The 22,539-nt window shown below is 38.5% G+C and overlaps 1 protein-coding gene across 4 annotated transcripts in view; it reads right to left on the reverse strand.

The window, feature by feature from the left end:
• SCML2 (Scm polycomb group protein like 2) overlaps positions 1-22,539 on the reverse strand; it is a 75,616-nt gene that overhangs the window by 25,494 nt on the left and 27,583 nt on the right. For 3 of the 4 annotated variants that reach the window (XM_057383340.1, XM_057383339.1, XM_057383338.1), the window contains 5 exons: positions 21,411-21,481; positions 17,120-17,354; positions 14,342-14,430; positions 12,658-12,901; positions 590-840 (listed from right to left, as the gene is read on the reverse strand). In XM_057383340.1, coding sequence (XP_057239323.1) covers positions 590-840; positions 12,658-12,901; positions 14,342-14,430; positions 17,120-17,354; positions 21,411-21,481 — 890 coding nt within the window. The remainder of the gene's footprint in view (positions 1-589; positions 841-12,657; positions 12,902-14,341; positions 14,431-17,119; positions 17,355-21,410; positions 21,482-22,539) is intronic. The other variant, XM_057383341.1, reaches the window with a different exon arrangement.

Below are 22,539 nucleotides of genomic sequence, written 5' to 3' on the forward strand. Positions count from 1 at the left end.
AGCCGCTGCAGCACTCCAGGCTGGACTCAGCTTGGTGGGGAAAGGCACAAACACATCATGCCTTTCWCACCAGGGCAGAATTAGCCCCACACCTACAGAAAAAGACGCCTCCTGCTTCATGCCAGTAGTACCTCCAGGATTAGAGGGTATCCATGAGATTCATTYGGTAAATCCAGCTATATGCTTAAGAACCCTAAATTACACAGTAAAGCCCTCACAGCTTTAATTCTTTGTTTCTAAACCTGAAAAGAAAAACCAAAAAACCACAAGCAATATATATGGTTCAGTAACAAACTATCCCAAACTAAAAAGCTTAAAGGCTTCCCTGGCTCTCTATTTCAGAAAAGCGTTTTTCAATACCAATTACTCACCCATAAATCAAACAGTAATCTTGTTTGGGAATAAAATAATCCACAGGATCTTATGCTAAAATATTCCAGAAGAGCTATTCTAAATTTTTTTCTTGTAATCAGTTGCTGAAAACAGTAAAGCCCTGAAGGCTGAAGAGAAGACAGAAAATTAAGTAATAATAAAAAAATCTCACTACATAGTTTTGCAATATAAAGTAGAGTAGTAGATAAGGACTAACCTTTTTTCCAGGTTTTAAACTTTTTTTCCTTGTTTTAAGGTTTTCAGTATGAGAAGTGCTTTTTGTCAGGGGGATATTTTTAGGAGACCTGCCCTTCTTGGGAACTGCAGASTGTCCAGGGGGTTTGGCCCGCCCTGGTTTCCTGCCCCGCTGCGCTGGTGCTGGAGCAGATTTCTGTGGAGACTGCATTGAACGCCGGCTCACTTTGCAAGGGGAGGATTGCATTTTTGCACTGCTCTTTGGAATGGAAACTGAGGAAAAACAAAAACAAAAGGGAAGGGGGGGAAAACCTCAAAATGAACAATGGAAAGCAACTTTTCTAACAAAGGCTTAAAAAAATAAAAGTGTACTGCACAATTTACATTGTAAAATGAATATACTTTTTACTTTGAACTTAAGTAGTTGGCATGAAACTATAGAACTTCATTGAAGCCAAAAGAGAACTCTTTGTACCCATTCTTTTAGAGGGACTTTCCTAAGAGAAAAACATTCATATAAAAATTGGGAAAAACCCCAAGAATTAATCCACTCACCTTATAAATGCTTCCCATAATTTAATTACAATAGTTATAAAGTGCCATTCATCCAGAAGGCCTTCAAAAATACTTCACAAATTATACAGCCCACAATACCTCCCTTTCCCCCTAAAAGCAGTTTCCACAATTACAAGACATGAAAACTACTTTTAGGGATCTACAAAACAACTTTGAGCAGCAAAGAAAATGATCCCAGTGACAAGGAGGAACTGATGACAGGCAAAATGTCATCAATGAGTACCTGTCTGAGATGCTGGTTTAGAAAGCTAAACTCACATAACAATACCCAGATTTTTCTACCTCATTCAAAGAAGGGGTTCCAAAAATCAAACATGACCTATTATTTTTATTCATTCTTAACACTGAAATGATTTTCTCCCATGAGATGGATTTATCTCCCATCCCRATGCAGTATGGGATCCCAACAGATATCTACTTGGATATGTTCCAATATGCATATGAAGTGACTCGTTATAATCTGGGGTTAGGCTCTAAGATTTCATTAAATTACCAGATTTCATTAAATTACACTTCCTAGTGAACAGGTCTTTTCCACCCAACTCACTCTTCTCTGAAATAATGATGGTTTCATTTTAACACTTCCCTTCCCAACAGACAGATTAGAACACCATAGGGATGCTAAACAGAATATATATATATATTCTATACATATCCTATATATATATATTCTATACATATCCTATATATATATATTCTATACATATCCTATATATATGTATAAGGACAGATGCTCAATAAAAAGATACACTGCCTCATGCTACAGCAGTGCCTGTGGCCAGCAAAGAGCAAACACCAAGTCCAGAAAGCCAACAAATGCCCCACTCTGCTGGCCCAGCACTGGCAGACAGAACCATGACTTGTGGGACAGSTCACAGGAGATGAAAAAGGGAAATTTTGTGTCATCAAACCAACTCTATTGAGAGGTATGGGAAAGAAACACACAATTTGAAATAATCTGAAACCTTACACTAAAATTGAGACAGCTTTCCAGTATTGCACTGCCCCTATCACAGCCCTTTGCACCTTGCAGAAGGTGAAACGCATGTTGCTCACCTCAACATGAAATGCTATGAACTTCATTTAGAAGAATTGCAAAGTTGGAGTTCAAGCAGGCTTTGATAGTGTCTGGCACCACTGCCTGATTGAAAGCACTAATTCATACTGGAAATGGAGCACAGGAGGCTGTTAATTCTGGATTTTTGTGAATTTGGAGTATTTTTYCCTTGAAAATATTAGTACGTTGAAGATTTCTGGTAAGCAAGTAAAACAAAAAATTAAACACAAAGATACTTTTAAAATGAGATACTGAGAAAATAATRTATTTAAAGATTGAGTAACTATTTTAATGTCTAGCTCTATGAATCCTGTTCAACTCAACAGTCCAGCATCCTGCTTTACAACTGTTCCTTTAACTCTGTATCTTTATTCAGGAATTAACTGTTATTAAGTATTTGCAATAGAAAATGTCACTGTAAGATGAAATACACTCTGCACACAGACTTCTTATAAAATACAAGTRCTACTGATACACATTTCTAAAGCTGTAGGAGTATTTACATACATTGCTATTTGCCTGATTGGGTTACTAATCTAATATTCCTGAACGACAGTTCAGAAGAAATCTCTTCATTATGGTGGCTGCAATCCTAATACATCAAATGCAGACATGATATCCTGAGGTATCTGAGAAGGACCACCTTCTGGATGTGCAAAGTGATCGTTTTCCTTTTATATATGTATGCCAAAAGATATYTTCATATGCAATTACAGCTTAAAATAAGATGAACAGAATTTTAACCAAATGCTGGCACAGCGTTACTCTTACGTCACAGAATTGCTGAATGGCAACTCATGTTAAGCTGTGTATCTGGAAAGGAAAACAAATATCAGCTGTATGCTGTACAATACAGTGCTACATATTGTACCCTGTATATTTAAAACCATATAAAATGCAGGTATTTTTATTTGTGCCACACAACTATGCATTGARCAAAACAATTATGAGCTTGTAAAAAAACCTTGTTTAACAAATTCTTTGTGCTTCTGCCYGTGCTGAAWYCTAGCAAATGCATTTCAATTCTCAYRCAGTAAAGCCACAGCTGATGTTCAATRCACACTGCTTTGGAGTCAGCAGGTTCTAGGAGCACAGTTCTAGGGCTGAGTTTTGGACACGGGGCAATCGCTATTCCCTTCCTGCAGGACATTTACAGACAAAGGGTAACAATACAAACAGCTCCAGCCCCTCCAGGCTGCCCTTTGAACCACACACACCAAGCTCTACCTTATCTCAGCACTTTCCTACCTGTGAGAGCCACAGGAACACGTGTGAGCAGCACTGACCATGGGGGACAGGGGAATCAGCTCCCACTTGGCATTTCCCCTTCTCCCTCGGGTTGGGGCTGCTGTTTCCAACAGGCAGGACTGCCACAAAGCCCATGTGGGACAGCAGCAAGTGAGGAGGCTGCTGTTTGCATTTCTGATTGAAGGAAGGATGGGGAGCCCGAGGGAGTGGAATTGCTGAAGCAATTCCCGTATTGTCTGCAGGCTGCAGTGACAGTGATCATCAGTCACCTGCCTGTCCTTCCCTCACCCCAGTGGCTTCAGAGGCACAGCAAAGGCTACCCCGGGTCACAGCATTTGGGGAAATGAAAAGACATGCAAAATCAAGCTGCATCTGCAGACAGAGTTATCCCCACTAGGCCACATGTTCCAAAAACTAAGACATTTTAATAGTCTCATGAGAACTTGTTAAAATATAACGATGAAGAGAATAGAGAGGAAAAATGCCAAGCTCTGCTTGCAATTACTGCAGTATTTAGTTGGGATATTTACAACCAAAAAAGCACATTTGCCTTTTCAGGATGCTGCTTTGCATCACAAAGGCTCTCTCATTTGCACAAACAAAATCAAGCATTTGTGTTATGTTGCTCATCTACACAAATACCCACCACTCCAGTTTCAGGAGCAGGATGCACTGCATGGCTTTCCTTCCCAATATCTTATTTAGAGCCAAAACCTGTACTGGACCCTCAATAACTGRAAATCAGAGGGCACACTACACAGACACACTTTAACACAGAAATATGARCAACRARGCAGCGCTTTGGAAGTTCACAGAGYTTGTTACACTGCCACGTTGGTGTGGAATACAGGTATACAGCCCTTCATGCAGCTCACAGCTTTCACACTTTCAAATGCTTCTCTTCCCAAACATTCTTTCTTTCTGTCCCCAAACGGTTCTGTGAGAATCCCAACACCTGCAAACTTTGTGTTCGAGRTAAGAGAAACTCCAAATGCTGCATCTTCCAGCTCATGGAGATGAATGGCCCCAACTCAGTCCCTTGCTGRAACAGCAGATCCACGGCAGGCAAATGAGATTATTTGCATGAAAAGGATAAGAAAGGTTACACTCACTGTATGTGAGGGCCAAATTCTGCTTGCAGAGGCAGAAAAACTGCCCAGACACAGGCAGAACGGTAAAATCTGACCCCAGAATGTTATCTCAAGATCTCTTGCCAGAGTAAGTCAGATATTTAAGACAACTGTGAAATCTGAAGCTGCTGAAACCTCCAGCACTTGGGAAGGGGATGGAACAGATGACAGCTGAAAAGCCTGAATTCTCATGCAATTCTAATTAGCAAAATTCCCTCAAATAATCAGCAGYGACAGTTTCACTCCATGTTTTTATGGAAAGTAGGGGGAAAAAGAGGTTCAGATTTGTAGTATTTGAACATTATAAATCTCCCATTCAGTTAAGTGTCACAGAACAGCAATTACAAGAGAAGAGTTACAACAGCCAAAGAAAAATTACACAAAGCAATGTAGGGGCTCACTTTGCTGTACATTCTGTGAACACAGCATTGCTTACATGAGGTGAAGGTGCCAATTAGGCAAAATAAAATAGTTCACTGTTTAAACAGTGGGGTTTCTTTCAAGACAAAAATTATTCTATTGGTACTGTGATATTATTCCTATGCCACCCAACATATAAACTCAGTGTTCTTCTGAGAATAAAAAAAAATTGGTCCTTCCTTCATGCACAGATGAAAAAACTGAGGCAAAGAGATTTAGCAGCTTACCCTAAATCCATGTGAGCATTGCACAGCAAAAGCAATGGAAACATAACTCCTGAGTTCTAGCCTGGAGTTTTAACTATAAAATTAACCTTCTTTAATACAGTGAGTTATTACCATGATAGTTTTGACAACTGGCAAAGGAAGTGGAAAAGATTAGCAATTTTTCAAAACAGCTTACTGCCAAGGATTATAAAAATTTATGTCCTTATGTCTCAATTGAACAACAGAACCATACAAAAGCATAGCTATCTCTAATACATTCCACCTCYTCCTAACTGTGTTTGGATTACTTCTGGTTATGAGATAGCTGTAAGATACTAATTGATGTGTTGCTATGATACAAAATCAGTYATAAGTCATTATTTTCCTATTAAAAAGCAGCACCACACTTGGAACTTCAACATCCACCTTGGCAAGACATGGACACTACAGCTTGCAATTTTCTTTAGTTTCTGTTACCAATATAAGAAAAAAAAGTCTCTCACGGTCTTCTGTGAAAATTTTAGCCTACCTTATACACTACTGAAAGGTGAAATGGAGGCTTCCAACAAMAGAAGACAAAAAGAGGGGAAAGCAAAAGCTTTGGTGTCTCAGTGAGTTCCCCAGACAGCCCCTGCAGTCCCTCAGCCCACCCGTCCCCCACACCTCCAGGAGACAGGAAACACCCAACAGAATCACCACTGAAAATCCATGAAAACCCCCTGATCCAAATTAACACACATCACTTCCAGAAACCCCCCTGATCCAAATTAACACACATCACTTCCAGAAACCCCCCTGATCCAAATTAACACACATCACTTCCAGAAACCCCCCTGATCCAAATTAACACACATCACTTCCAGAAACCCCCCTGATCCAAATTAACACACATCACTTCCAGAAACCCCCCTGATCCAAATTAACACACATCACTTCCAGAAAACCCCTGATCCAAATTAACACACATCACTTCCAGAAAACCCAACCTGAACAGCTAAGCTGGGCAGGAGATATGTGATAGTTGGGGGTCTAAGCAAAACAAAAGACCCCTGGAAGATCTTTCAGTCAGTCCTCGGAAAACAAGAAGTGTGAAAAGCCAGCTTCTAGTGTCACCTTCAACAGGCATTGCCATTGCAACCACATTAGCAAAAAAACAATCCAGACAAACCCCAACAAAATGCCCCAGTATTTTAGTGATAATCTGGAAGAAGGAAGACAAGGAGGAGAGCAAGCAAATAAACTCTCCAAACAGCAGATACTCCAGTTACCTGAAGAGAGCAAAGACACACTGATGCTGAATCTGGCAAAGCCCAACCCTACAGACTGGGAACAAATTTAACAACCTGACTTTCTACCCCATCATTACTGATTCTACCCATTATTTTTCCTTAAATAGCTTAGGCAGGATGAAAAGTGGGCCCAAAATGAGACAATAAAATGCAACAAGCTTCTGAAGGAAAAAGACATACAGAGCATGGATAATACAATTCCAGGATTTGTTTTGTCCCAGCATTTGAATGACAGCACTGATACTCTGGACACAGCTTACACCTCCTAATACAGATTTGGAAAATATCCATTCAATGCCATCCATTACAGGGCACCACAATCACTTTGTGTGGCTGCCATAACCAAGTGAGTAACTCTTTACTGCTTACCCCACAGGAGCAGGTTCTGGGTTACTCAAGCTGCAGGTTGGTCTGTACAACTCTGGAACTTTCTGTTTAGAGATACTGAAACACCCRCACTGTCTGTAAGACCTGAACAGGAGCAAATTCAAAAAATAACCTGAACATGTAACAGTCAAAAATACATGCGTTGGAGTACTTCCAATTTACAAGAAAATTACAATTACCTTATAAATAAACATGGTAAGATAATGAGGAATCCAGACTTACAATAAGGTCACATCTTTGGCAAAGGCAAAACTTTTTTTTTAAGTGATCACTGCCCTGTAGCAGCACTATTCAAGCTTTGCTGCAAGATGTCAAGAAACRTTAATACCAAATAAAAAAGCTTAACATTTGAGAGAATGTGGCAAATCAGATTTCAGCCTGAAGCACTGAGGAATTTTCATGTACAATTCTGAAGACAGCGTAAATCTGGTTACTGTATGTGCCTGATTTAACTACTGTGATCTGTGCGTGAAGAGAAACTGGCTGAACTGACAGAAAAAAAAAAAAAACCCTCTAGCAGGATGAAACTGTACCACTTCATTTTTTTTTTCTTTAATCAAACGTAATTACTATGCTTATCTGATTTTTTTTTTTTGCCTACTCTGAACAACAGAGATCTAACTGTAGCTCGGTATAAAGTTTCAACACTTCTTTTGTTTCATCTGCAAACAGAATAGTACCCAGGTTTATATTAATTTGTGCACAACTCAGCTGAAAAYGTAACAGAGCTATTTTCACATAATTCCATCAGAAACAGAGAACACCATCTCCAGTATCTAGCTGGTAAAACCTGCACAAAGTAAATATTGAGAACATGACTGAAAATTAAATAAAACTAAACTAAAAATAATTAAATAGATACATAAGATACTTTTAAATCTCTGCTTGAGTCTGTAGTACTCTTATTTCTGCAGACACCTTTAGAATGAGACCTCCACATCAACAGGCTGATTAATGGAATGAAAGAAGATTGCTCTCACTRACAATAAATGCACTAAATTAGAGAAGAGCAATGAGGGGACAGAGGGTGTGGAAGAGGGGTAAAGAAGGAACATGACTAAGGATAAAATTTACAGCATATCACATTTTTTAGTTTGGTTTGTTTAGTTTTTTTTTAATTATTTTATCATCTTCCTTTGGCCTCCCAAATTTTTAGAGTGCAGAGAGCAGTTCCCCCTTCTTATCSTTCAAAGATGCAGCTTCATAAAGCTATGGGGATTGTGGATATACAGAAACCAATCCCTCCCTCTCCAGATGTATGTTCACATCTAAATGACAGATACTACTTAATACTGAAATCAATCTTTGCAGGTGAAACTACTTCTCATTTCCCACATGGCCTGTCCCCTGTTCTTTTGTTTTCTCTCTTTGATGGAAAAGGTTTTACTTCTATTATCAATAAAAAGGTGGGTTGCCTAAGAAACTGCCATTTACATGTAGTAACTAAACAGTAAAATGAATTTATACAGAAACAGCAAATAGAAATTGTTCTGACAATCTCCAGTCACCTGCTGCCTACTTTAATCAYAAGCCTCAGAAACAATGAGCTGCAGAGCAATACAAGAATAACAAGAATATTCTTGGGCATAGTAACAGCTTTCTAGCCTAGTAAAAGCTTTCTAGCTTTCTCAGTTCAGCTGAGTAAAGTAAAAATTACAATCTATTGTAGTTAAGTAGAAAAGCACAATACATTTGGCCTAGAAAGAGAGCGAATAAAAAAACCATGCAAAATGCATAAAACTTTAAAAACCTTCTTAAAGTATATCAAAAGCAGAAGTTACATGGATCCAAGAGATGACCAAATTTTGGAATGAGCAAATGCAGAGAGTAACACTAAAGCAACAAGACTGAATGTTTTTTGGCATTTATACTCACTCCAAGGAAGCACATCACATCAGTAATARTCCAAAAATCCCAAATAACAATGAGTAATTATAGAGGGAACAGAAAACACAACACGAGACACCACAATGTCACTAAGTTTCRATACATCATGCATTTCTGGATCCARTGGCTCAAAAATGCCTTAAGKRAAACAATACACAAGTACAAGGGTGAGCAGAGGAATAAAACTGAGCCCTGAACAACAAAACCAAAATCTTCCTGTACAGGTACTGGAAGTACAAGAAGCTGTTTCAGYACAAGAAACCAAGGACAACAAATGAAACTACCAACAAGGAAAAGGAATATCCCTGTTTCCACAAAAAATACACTCAAGGACAGAAACCCTTACTACAGGATGTTGTAGGTTGTAGAAGTTTACATGGCTCCAATATACAAAAGAACAGGTTAGATCAAGTTCCTCCCAAGTGCTTGAAAAGGCACTCAGCATGAAAGCATTGTTCTGGGTTTGGAAGGGGCTGGGYTGTAGATGCACAGATACTCAGAATACTTCTGCAAACCTTTCTCCTATGTGCTTATGCTCTTGTTCAGACTCTGCTTTCAGCGAGTGCTGCAGAGAGCCTTGAAGAGCTGCTGGTCCTTCAAACCAGCCCAGSACAGACATGACTGTGTCAACTCTTCCATTAGGAACTTGCACAACACTGTTCATGGATAAGGCATCTCTAAAAGTATTTAAATGACCAACAGACACAGTAAACTATCTATTGCATCCTTAAAATTGTAACCTTGAGGCAGCAGGCCAGGCCAACATCAAACACTGAGGTCAAACCATACATAACCAATTACTGCTATCAGAGACATTTCTAATGACACAAACTACAGTATKTATTAGCTATGCACAGCTTCTAGGAGTAGAAATACTGAATGGTGCATCTCAAACCACTGTGCACATATCCTGACATCCAGCCAGGTCCACTGAAGCCACAGCTGCTAATGAGGACCAAAGACAAAACATAAACACAAAGATTAGGGCCTGAAGGCTATTGACAGTTAGTCAAAACTACTTTCACCTAAACTCTCTGTATTGTCTTATTGGTATTAGACAGCTCGTGAACTAAGGAGAGTTACAGAAGATACAGTTATAAAGAGTAAATAAACATATAATCTGATCTAGATAAACTCACCCACATCCTGGAAACCTGTTCTTAAACACCTCCCATGGCAGAGGTCCTACATTCCCTCTGGGCATCCTAGAAGGCTAAGACAGCCAACAGTTGAAATGCAATCTTCCCTAATTTTCATACTGTCTCCCTTAYTGCATTTCAGCTCTCTTTCAAAAGGCTAAAATAGACACCAAAACACATCTCATGGTAGSAAATCATTGTCCTAGGTAGGAATGAAATTTAAAGCATCATTTATCGTGGTCATGCTTCAGATTGTAGGATATAAGCTTTGCATGTCCATTAAAATCTGAAACTTTTCATCCTTCTAAGCAGTGAYTTAACACATTTAAATGCTTTCAGGAAAGGCAGTTACAAAAATCGAGAACACTTTTCATATTCRCTCTGGAATTCAAGCCCCTCTCAGTCAATTACTTTCACTTTCTATTGCAGAAATTCAAGGCAGAAATACTGAAGTAACAGCAGGAAAAAGGTCCAGACCAGAATAACATTAATACTACAAGCAAATCCCTGTGATGTAGTAGCTCTCATATTTTCTCCCTTAAMAGGAGTAGTCAATGTTAGTGTGAGGTATGAATAATCCTTACAATATTATCATATTCTGAATTTAATCTATCTAAATACAATCTTTTGAAGCTGTTACTTAAATCCTAATACTGTCATTGCAGTTCTTCAATGGCTCAATAGGACAAAACAAAATAGAAATAACAAATTATTTATGCTCAGAATGGTGAAAAAAGGATTACACATTTTCAATAAAACTGCAGTTAACTTTGGGATCACTTTTAGAACAAAAATAAGCCCATTCCAGCCTGCACTTCTTCACACTCAGTTTCTACTCCATGTCCAAAATTACCAGTTTTGACTATAAGTCTGTTAGAACCTTGCTTCAGATTTTATTAATGCCTAAAGTGTTTTTGTTTCTCATAACAAAGCCACAGTATCCTACCTGGACAGGTATTTCGAGTCTGAATTTTATTTGGTTTATTACCTAAAGAACTGGATGACATAACCAGCTTTACTTATTGTCAAACAACYTTGAGCTCTAGCAAGCACCAATCAGGCAAGGAAAGTTCTGGATGTATTACTGCAAAAAATCRCTGGCTTTCCAGCAGGGAAATTGCAGCAGACTAAACAATTTAATAATACTCTTTCTAGAAGATTAAACTGTCACAAAAATATCTTAGAAGAATTCTAAGCCACTTATTTACACAGCCCCTGTTGTGTATCAGATTGGAGAGACCACAGTGGGTCATCTGCTCCAACATCCCTGCTCAAGCACACGGCACAGGATTGTGATCAGACAATTCTGGAATAGCTCCAGAATATCTGGAATAGCTCCAGTCAGGGAGACTCCATTCTCTGTGCCATCTGTTCCAGTGCACATCACCCTCACAGCACAGAATTCACCATAACAACACAGCTCATTCATGATCTCTCAAGACAAGGCCAACCTTCTGAAGAACTGAGAGAGACACTTTAGAGATTGGGAGCACAGAAACATTTAGCCTAAGGTCAGTGTGGTACCTATTGGATGAGTTCTGATCAAATGTACATCATCCTCAGGGACTCTCCCTGCCCTCTCACTCACAGTTTGCACCAGCAGACCATTCTGGACAGCTCCACACGTAGTTACTCCCTTGCTGAAATCTGCTGGAATGAACTAAACTCAGTTCTGGGTACTATGACCCCGGGCAGTAACCACAAACAGGCGAGAGCAAGGATGCAGAGGTACCCTGAATTCATTCCACTTGGTACCCTGAATTCATTCCAGTTACATTTTCCATCCAGTTCTTGATCTGCTGGCAAAAGACAGTGAAACAATGGGGATGGAAAGGGCAGGAAACATTAAAGATTTCCTGCCTTCCTGCTTCTGTTCCTTTCCTGCTTCCAGTGAGAGTTCTGTTACACCAGTTACTTGCTCCTTTACTCACCTAACACCAGCTGTGAAAATCCTCACTGAGAAAGAATTATTCTAATTAACGGAGAAATTAATTAAAATATGACTCCTCTCCTTCAAAATCTCACTTCCTGACAAATTCTTATGGGATGAGGATGGAAAAGCTCAAAAACAATTTGACAGAAAAGCCTTCTACTACAGAAACCTGGGGAGCAGTGCCCAAAGTAGCCAAGGGGTGCACTCTCCATGCCACTTCCCTTCTTTCTAACAGACAGTTGTTCATTATAAAGCACAGTGCCATTAGTTAAACAGACACCATCACCTGATCAACAAACAACCTGAAAGGCAAGAGGATGACAAAGCATTCAGAATAGGCAGCTGCACAACACAATTTTGTGAGTATGAAAGAAGAAAAAACACTGGATACATATTTAGACCTGCAATCATCAAAGAAGCAAAGACTACTTTACTTTGCTTAGCAGTTACAATAACATAAAGTGCTGCAGCAGCCAATATATCACTAYAATAAAACAGGAGCATGTTTCTATCAATAATACAAACAGCAAATCCAGTTCAAGATTCTTTACAAGACTACAAAAACTAGACATCATCAAAAGTCCTCCTAACAGTATTAAATAAAACATGTGCTCAGAGATACTATGAACAGGCAAAAAATTGTTTCCCAGCAATTTCTATTAGCTTTAAGCTACATAAAGAAAATACAACAACATTTCATCCTCGTCAGCTACTCACAAATCAAATCTTCAGTCTTATCAGCATACAGCCAGCTGGTTTTTAAAATTCTGCTGTAATKGAGGATAAAAATAATTAAGCAATATTATTAGTCATCTTACCATTGTTCCCTGGTGGCTGTAATGCATCTCCTGTCAAGCTACACCACCCGACTGGGAAAATATCTCGAGAATCACACCTGCACCAATAGTCAAACGCTCCTCTCCAGCCATCAAACGTAACAAAAACTTCATCTCCTTTAACATCTCCAATGGTTGCTGGGCAAATCAAGTACGGGTTCTTTCTATCTATAGCTTCAAGTTTCATTCCAACTTTAAAGCAGTTGGGCACAGGTTTTGGTGGTTCCTACRAAAATAAGCATGGTAGAATATGTGTATTTCTATAACCTCTCAAAAAATAAAAAGAAAAAAGAAAATAATAAAAAACAAATAACAGCCCTTTATTCTTCTTCAACATTCTTACTACTTACAGTCATTACTCCCAAAAAGTTATAGAACACATTCAAGGAAATCTATTCRTATTTCAAATTTGTCTTTGCTCCTCTGCACTACAAAAATCTACATTCTATTCCCCCAAACACAGCTGGGATAATTAACAAAATTTTCCATGACAGACCCTGATAAAAGTATTTACATAATCAATAGCTTGCAACCAATACATTACATCTGGGCAGCAAGACAGTCAAAACACTAAAATGAAATTATTACATGCTAATAAAGAAGAGGTTTGCAGAGCACGGATATTTCTGGGGACTGATAACTGTCTGGTAAAAGCTTTACCTCTCCATTAATCCATGAAAAATTCATTAGCACTGGACATTATTTATAGGCCTCTATTAACTCAGTTGGCCACAGACCAATTCCAAGTGGACAAAAGAAAACAAAACCAAGCCAATGTGACTGGACTAAGTAAACCTGCAGAGCAGGAATTGGGAACCTGCAGAACACAAATCACCACCTCAGCCTCAAGAACTTTATTATCCAAGCCCATCTCAGATGTGCTACAGCTAGCACAGAGAGGTGTGGCACATCACACCAGAGAAAATTCACATCAACTTATCTAAAAAAAATGGTAATTATGTGAAGTTCAACCAAGTGCTATGACTGCAGGCCTGATCCAACTGTGATTTGCTGGCACACTTATCAGTGTCACTCTCACTATCCAAAAAGAAGACACTCAATATGACAGCAGGGTTTCATCACCTCAACAAAAAACTGAACCAACAAGTCCTTTTAATATGACTGCTATTTTTATACCATTTTCCATGTTTCACAGTAACTTACTGAAGAGTAATGCTTAAAAAATTGAATGGCTTTTTCTGCTATTTTCCTTTACTTTCTTACTATATTTTAAATGATGAGTGCATGTCCAATGAAAATGTTTAACAAAACCTTTCCAAGCCCTACTGTATTCCAATGGTTCTCACTCCCCCAAAATATTTTTCTATTCCTGTAAACAATCACACGAGTACAATGCTGTTAAGAAATGTGACATGCATTTTATATAAAATGCATGAGACAAAAAATGAGCAAACACAATTTTTCTAAATGACACACATACTCTGAAGTGTCAGTTTAGGAGAAGAAATGGCCATCTCCATAGACTAAAAGCAGATTGCCTCCTGTCTAGTTCCACTGCTGGTCAATCCAGTTCAAAGACACTTGGAATAAAAGTCCTGCCTTCCAGTCTCTGCTGCAGAAAACAGGGTAATGTCTTGGTATCCTCATTAAAATGTACCCATGGACCAATTGAGAGGAATTGTTCACTAAAATCCTCTCTTCTTACCTTCTTAAAGAATGCTGCAGGTGCCATTTCAGCTCCATTGAGAGTTCTCAAGAGAAACATTGGCCAAGAGGATGCATTCATCTGGAACCCTGAGGACAAACAAACAAAAACCAAACAAACAGCTCCACTTTCAGTTTGTAAATTATATCAGGAGGAAAAGGATATAAAGCCTGTTTCACTAATGCCTCATTTTCTCTATTTCAGACTTGGCCCAAATAGAAGTAACTAAGAAGAAATGTGGTTCCTGTAGGTGCAGAAAGCTGTGCAGTTCATTTCAATCTGAGTGACTTGCCTGCAAAATCATCATGTCAGACACTACAGATAAATCTGCAGGATTTCATGACATGCAAGTTCTATTCTGGACACCATGAGGTTGCCCCACACAGTCCCTGGTCCAACTGAACTTCTCCCAGCACAAGCACCTAGCTTTCTTTTCAGGTTCTACCTCATTTATTGACAAAATACTTTTTTTACTTTTGAGAATCTTGTTATTCTTTCACCAAACCACAGACAAAAAACAGAGCAATTGTTTTTTCCCTTCCCTCATTAAAATAAATACATAAATAGCCATAAAAATAAAGAATACCTAAGAGTGAAAAAAAAAATCTAATAAATCTTGTATCATATTGGAAAACATCAATCAGAAGGTCTTTCTATTTAATTATTCCTCATTCACAAGTGAATAAAAATCATAAACAACAATCARATTTGTTTAATGAACCACCTTATTCAAACAGAACAAAGGTTTGGCTGAAAACCTTCTTATACCAGATAATCTTCCTTCATAATCAACCACTTTCCAGTTAAAAGATAAAACAAGACAAACAAAAAATCCTTTTGCTTTCTTTGCTTTCCAAATGAATGTTTTAAAGTRATGAGTAAGATAACAGACATCGTGGACATTTTTTTCTGCTTTTTTAGCAGTTAAGATGTCTGGAACAGTTCTGCAGAAAAACAGACATAATACAGCAAATCGGAATTTTTTCCACAAAGCAAATAGTACCATAAGCTGCCAAGAGCTCCTGAGTTCCCTCATAAATGACCTTTAACAATTCTCTTAAAAATCTGTAACTAAAAAGGTGGAACATATCAGCAATTCTTCATCAGTTAAATAATTTACTCATTAAAATTTGATTGGATGCTGTAATGGTTCTTTAGCTCATAGCTTTAAGCTMTATTCAGTTGAATAAACAGTTTTCAAGTTAGAACTACCTATGCAATACCTAAATGAATTCAAAGCTCCTATTTGATAAACAGTGTCTTAATGAGGGGACCACTGAGCTGATGGTCAGGCCTGGTTTCATGCTGGAGTCTTTATGAAACTTGAACATGTGTGGTCACTGAAACACAATATTCCCAACTAGGTAGCCCAGGAAAGATTTATACAAGCAAGACTGAGGAATGACAACTGAACAACAGTGTCAATTAACTTCATTTGGCCTTTAAGTTGTTCTGGTAAAACCAGAGAAAATGCAATCTGTAACACAATTTGCTAAGAACACTAAGCTCTGAACAACAAAAAGCTCACCTATGGAAAACAGAAGTGGGAACACGAACACTTTGCTGCAATAATCAGCTATTGAAAACCCTTATGTAACATGCATAATTACACCCATGTTAAAATCAGGTAGGAGGGACTATTTTAGCTAGTTATTATGATACAAGTGGAACATTAGTATCCAGAAGGTTCCCTACTACTAAGGAAAAAAAAAATCAGTTGGTTGAATGTCTAACAGGAGGTAATTATACACCCAATTAACTCCCAGCTTTGCCCAGGAACAGGATGCTGTAAAACTGCCAAAAACGCTTTTTCAAAAATTGATCTAGGTATGCCACAATATGTGATTGCTGGAATTTAGCCTATCTCTAGAAAAATCTAGGGCAGGAGGGCCACAACAGTGGCACTCATATTCTTTTCTGAATACCCAGCAATTGTTGAAAGGGCAGCAAACTCCCATGTCAGCAGGGAAAGTTTCTTGTTGGGTGCTGCACTGCAAACAGCCTGACCAAGSAACAGTGAGAAACAGCACCTGAGCAGAAGGCATCAACCTTTCTACTGAACTTTCTYCTCTTAAATATCAACTAACTCCACCACATAGAACTAGAGTTGTTTTATTCACCACTCTGGTTCAGAAACACATTTTAGAAACTGCTGTGCCCCTGAAGCCATATTGTTAACACAGTCCAAGTGTGCAGCTGAAGGAACTGGTGTACTCTTCCAGTTTTTATATCAGTATCACTTCATTCATTCTACAAGGTCGTATCAAGAACTTCAGAGAGGTCAAACTGAAAAACTTCTTGGTAAAAAATGAAAATATAAATAATTTTTTTCCCCCATGTCAAGAATTTAAAGTGTTTTCATTCAAAACCTCTACATATGCAAAGGAAAAGAAGGAAAAAAAGCCCTTCTAGGCTCAAACAGTATCTATCCAAAGCAGTATTTTTCTAGACCGGCACCTTGGTTGTATTGCTTTTCTTGTGTTTCTGAAGGAGCACAGCAGCACAAAAATCTGTATTAATATTAAGGACCTATTAAAAAAAAAAAACACCAACAAACAAAACTGCTCATTATGTCATTTCTTATGTCAGAAAAATGAAAATTTAAGAAAAAGCCACAATTCACTTAGGCAAAATTAGTTTACTAACCTCTTTTCCAATTAAWTAATTGTTTGGTGAAATGTTCAATACCATTAAATTTGCCAAGACAAAAAGGTCTATTTGACTTCCTGAAAGAAATACTCCACAGACTTCCAAACAAGGGAATGCTTTGCTACTTACCCAGGGGAGGTTGGAGCATGCCCCCTTTCTTCTCACAGGTTCCAATGGGCTGGATGTCAGAGGAATCCACGAGCCTCCAGAAATCATTCTTGTTGTCACTGCCATCGAGCCGCAGCCGGAGCCTGGCCCCCGTGATCCCGATCACCGTGGCGATGCAAACCGAGGTGACGTTGCGAGGATCGCGGGCTTCCAGCTTCATCCCAACCTTGAAATCGTTCACTGGGGGAATTCTGGACTGCAATAAAAGGTAAAAGACTTTTGCTTATTGTTAATATTGCTAAATGTTCCAGCCAGTTCAATATACCATCCAAACATATCATGTAAGTGATAAATAAGAAGAAGCTTTTGAGCTTTGAGTGTCTGGCAGTAAGTCAGAAAAGGATAATCCACCACAACTACATCAGAATGATTCATTTCTAAAGGGATAAGGATGCTCAGAAGGGTAACAAGGGAATTCCTACCAAAATATCAATGTAAAGATGGGGAGCAGTGAAGTGAATGGAATACAAGGACATTGGGAAACAAAACCCAAAAACCAAAACACAAACCAACACACACATTCAGAAAAAAAACATCCTGACCACAAGGTTTATTAGCGTTCAATTCAAAAGAAATAGTTACCCTCATTGTAATAATATTTTGGGAATCTAAACAAAATTTGGACCCTACCACCCTAGATCTTACAAAAGCCCAAAGCAAGAGTTTCTGCATCAAAAAACCCAAAACATGACATAGAAAGAAGACAGAAAAATGAATTAGTTTTAACATTTTACAGMAAGAAAACAGTCCTAAAGTAATATAAAACTTCTGCACTAAGACAAACACTGTAGCTTGTGCTAATTCATAGAGAACTGAATATGTTCACAAACATACAATGAAATGTCAATTTAATTAGCACAGGGAAAAGAAATGTGACAAATGCAATTTGGTCTTTGTGGAGAACTCTTTGTCACATGCTAAAGATGCTATTTTTTACACATGAGAGTATTTTTTACTCATGTATCAACACACTACTGGCAGAGATTGACTGGACTGCAGTCTTGCTTTCTGTGGTACTGCAGACTTCACCTAATGATGTTCAAAACTTCATTAACACTAACTGGGATGGAATGCTTCTCACTATTCTTTTTAGTTGCCTCCTCATTTCCAGCCTAAGTTTTATTAATGCATTTCTTTGCCCACAGTATCATCTAATTTTTTGCAGCTTGGCAAATAAAACCAAAATCTAAAGCTGACCCCTTCTCAGTACACTTTCAACAATGTGAGTAAGTCAAGCACAGAAATTTCTGTTAGGAGATGATGACAGTACCAAGCACAAAGTACTCAGTACAAASCTGGTTTTAATACAGACTCCTAGAACTGTAAGGAGTCTTCTCCATGATATTTAAACCCAACAGCTGCCTCATCCAGACTAACACAATTGGACTCCTAATGTGGGAGGCAGGTTAGAAAACCCAAACCAAACCATGGGTATTCACACTGATAGGACTCCTATGGCCCCTGGTGCCCCCTGAGCAGATCCAGTGCAGATCCCACAGCACATGACAAAGCACAACTTACTGTCTGGAGACACAGGAAAACACTGCAGAAATCCACTACTGCAACAAGTGTTAGCAATATTTATTCTGCACCAGTTTTAAATGCTATATTGTGCAGGKGCACTATTTACAACTGACCCTAGATCAACAGCAGGAGCCCTGGAGGAGCCTGAGCCCAAAAAGCAAAGAGGTGAGTAAATTCAGAGAGCATCTGCCAGTGCTGCACTCAGACAGCAGGCTGCCTGAAAAGGGAGCAGAGCATATTAAATTTAAAGGGCAATTCAATTTCAGGATATTGCTTGTCAAGCTGTTMTTTTCTACAGCCAGGAAAAGCAACAGAAATTGAGAAACTGGGGAGTCTGTTTATTTGTTCATGGAAAAGGTGAGCTTGTTTAAAAACCAACAACTCAACAATTCTACTAAAAAGAAAACTTCTCCATGATAGTTTGTCCTTAAATAAATAACAAAAACTCGCTCAGTAACAGCCTTGCTTTAACTTCTGCTCAAACCACGAGGGACTGCATTTTTACATTTAAAAATTTCAACTGCTTGGAAAGAAGTTTTAGGCCGAGAAAAAGGAATATGAAGTAGACTGGAATTTCAAATAGTAATTAAAAACAACTTAAAGCAACAGATAAAATACCTTCCAAATTAAGATATATACTTTCATTWATTTCCATTAGCTGTGTCTTAATTTATGGTAGAAGCTTTAATTTATTGCTCCACAGGTAATTTTTAATTACGACAAAATTGAAACTTTTAAAATTCCCACAGGTCACAAATTCTGGATATAATTGTGATCTTCAGTTTCTCTCTGGTCTTTATTTTCTGGCTGGCCACAGCAGTGTATTTCTTTGCATTACACAGAGTAATAATGACAYGTACAATTCATCTGTAACCCAATAAAAGTCAAATTAGTCCTACACAAAGCACAAGCACTGCAGGTTCCAAAATCTGCAAACATTATGTAGTGAGAGGATCCAGCTCTGTGCTAATCACCATTGCATTTCACTTTCTACTTCAAGGTCGACTCAGAAAAACTGAAAGTCTGCACATGTAAATTGTTTTGAAATCTGCTGCACACATAAATGAAAGCTCTTCTTTCCAAATCACTCCTTAAGCACTTGGATTTATCTCAGTCAATGCATGTCACCCGAGCATCTCTRTTCAAGGCATTATTTGGCTGCTCAGTTCAGACTTCTCGAGCATTACTATGCAGAGGAACATGATAAAAAGGCACATGGAAAGGCTTTTGAGCAGCTTTCTGCAGCAGTTACATTCCTTAGGAGCACACAGTCTGGTCATGGTGATTTATGGTCTCTGAGTATGGCACTTCAGAAAGATCCAAGGATTTGTTACTGCCTGGCATTAACCACACATTGAACCAGGGATGTGCCACCACCCTCTGGCTCTACCCAAGCTGAGTTTAAGGTGTCTGCCTGTGAAAAGCACAATCTTGTGAAATTAATTTCTGAAGCTCCACCCAGAGCTATGGCCACCACTGTTTTTAGCCATCTCTTTGTGAAAGCAGCATGCAAGGGGCTGTTTGCCCTTTATTCTCATCTACAAAGAGCAGGCTGAGATGCAAAATCTAGCATGAGGAAATATTACCACCTGTGWTTCTCTCTCCCATTCTCCATTCTGCTTCAGATTCACCAAGTTTCTCTCCTCCTCAGACTCAATTCATGGTGCTTTTTATCTGGGCCCCCACTTTTGGCCAGTACAGTCAGACAGTACAGTCAGACCCCCAACACACCCTAGAAAACAATTTCTGAACGTGCCCAAGCCACTAAACTGGACATGGTACTCCTTGTCCCACCTTTTACAYTTCTGTGAACCTGAACAATCCAATTCCTTAGCAGCTGTCTTCCTRAGRCAGTGAGGGTACACAGACCAAAACMAATCCAGTTTAACTTTACGCACAGAAGATACATCTCAGTTTGGGAAACACCAGCCCTGGCTCCCTCTACAGCAAGAAGGRCACCTAAAGAGATGGACTCAGTCTGCAGAAGGCAGAATTACTGGAGATCATTGCTCACACGAGATGGCAGATTTAAACTGCATCTGCAAACAGACACCAAACCATCAGGCAGGGGGGATCAAACCTGTAGGGTACAGTGTAAGATATAAAACTGTACAGTAAACATCCTTCACTATAAATCCAGTAATTCCTTTCTATTCCCATATAGTCCCCTTGATTTTTTTTTAATTTTAGTATCTGTTACTCCCAAGTAGAAAGCACTCTGTTCAGAAAAAGACAAAATTAAACATATTAGAGATCCAGGGAAAAAAGTAGTAACTAAACTCTACTACACACACTTSTTATAGCTAGGCAGAATTGAAAGAAATCTTTCAAAAATGGGGTAGAGGAAAGACTCTTCTAACAATTAGCCAAATTTTTAATTCTCACTAAAACCATGGTACCTCTAAGATCATTGAAACAAGTACAAAACATTTTTAAACTCTGACAGGCTATCTGTTTTCATTAACTAGTCTTTATTTTTTTTTCTGAAAGAAAACAGAGTTCAAAGATACAATTTTAATGAAACCCTCAAAATTTGGCTTGAGGCAGAAACCAAGAATGAAAAAACTTCCGTAGCTAGCAACTGCCAAAACTGTAAGCTGCTGATAACTACAGATCAAAAGAAGGCAAAAGGGAATTCTGCAAGCAGCCTAAATGTGAAAGTTGCTCTAGGATCACCTTGGAACAGGCACACATGCACACACAGACTGCAAAACAGCATCCAGCATACCTGTCTGAAACAATGCAGAGGGGCAGCTACTGAGTCAGTCTCYTTCAGATAATCGTCCCAATTAAACTGCTCTGGAAAACACAAGATAAAAAACAACATTTACACAGCTTTTTAAAAGGGAACTTAAAAGGGGAGTTGAGGAAACAAAGGGACAGAAAACCCAACTATCTTGTRAACACATTTTTTTCAAGAACAGAATTACTCTGAAATTCCCCTTTTGAAATACATGTAGACCTTGAAAGAGCTTCAAGAGTACTTGAATTTAATTTACAGGAGTGCACACACAATAGGCAAAACTATATAAAGCTTCTCCCATTTTTTTTTTGTGATCCACATACCAAATTATCCAAGTCAGAATATCTAGATTAAATTCTCTGCATAAGGATATCTCAAGCATCCTTATGTAAATCACATTAGCCTTGCTGTATCTTAGCTCCCCTAACAGCAGGATTGATAACGTCACACGAGTACTGAGATGATAKACATTGAAAAACACAGACACGTGGATTCTGCTGAAATTTATGTTSTGAATCTTTCAGTCCACTAGAAAGCAAAAAGATTAGCATAGCCTTCCAACTGCATCTTTGCCTCTTGTTATCTGAAGTCACACAAAGGTTTCTCTTTGCAGAACATCATGTAATATGGCATATATAGGTAAATATTATGGCAATGGTAAGTAACAAAATAATGGTATTATTTCCAGTGTTAATAGTGGCATTGTTTATGTGCATTGGCAAGTATATTCTGCATTTGATTTAATTGGTGTTACCTAATTTTTTTAGATTTTCCAGTTTTGCATAAATGGAACAATACGAAGTACCAACATCAAAAATATAAGCAAGCATTAATTATTTTAATATAAAGTGTAAGCGAAACGCTACAAGGGCACAGCTAGTACTTTTGTTACTAAATTATCTAGGCAAGTTCTTGTGCTTATTTTTCTTGTTTGGGCAGCTGGCATCTTTGTGATGCTGCTGAAGAATAAATCACTGCTGAACCCAAAGTGATGCAGTGATGCCACCCCGTGGCTCAGCACAGCCCACAGCAAAATCCTTGGGACGAGGAGATTCCACTCTGATGTGTCAGTAATTCTACAAAAACACCACTCGGCACAGACACACACAGACAT

Source organism: Malurus melanocephalus, unplaced genomic scaffold (genome assembly GCF_030028575.1).
Source record: "Malurus melanocephalus ecotype Western Australia unplaced genomic scaffold, MMel_1.1 scaffold_625, whole genome shotgun sequence".
Classification (NCBI taxonomy): domain Eukaryota; kingdom Metazoa; phylum Chordata; class Aves; order Passeriformes; family Maluridae; genus Malurus; species Malurus melanocephalus.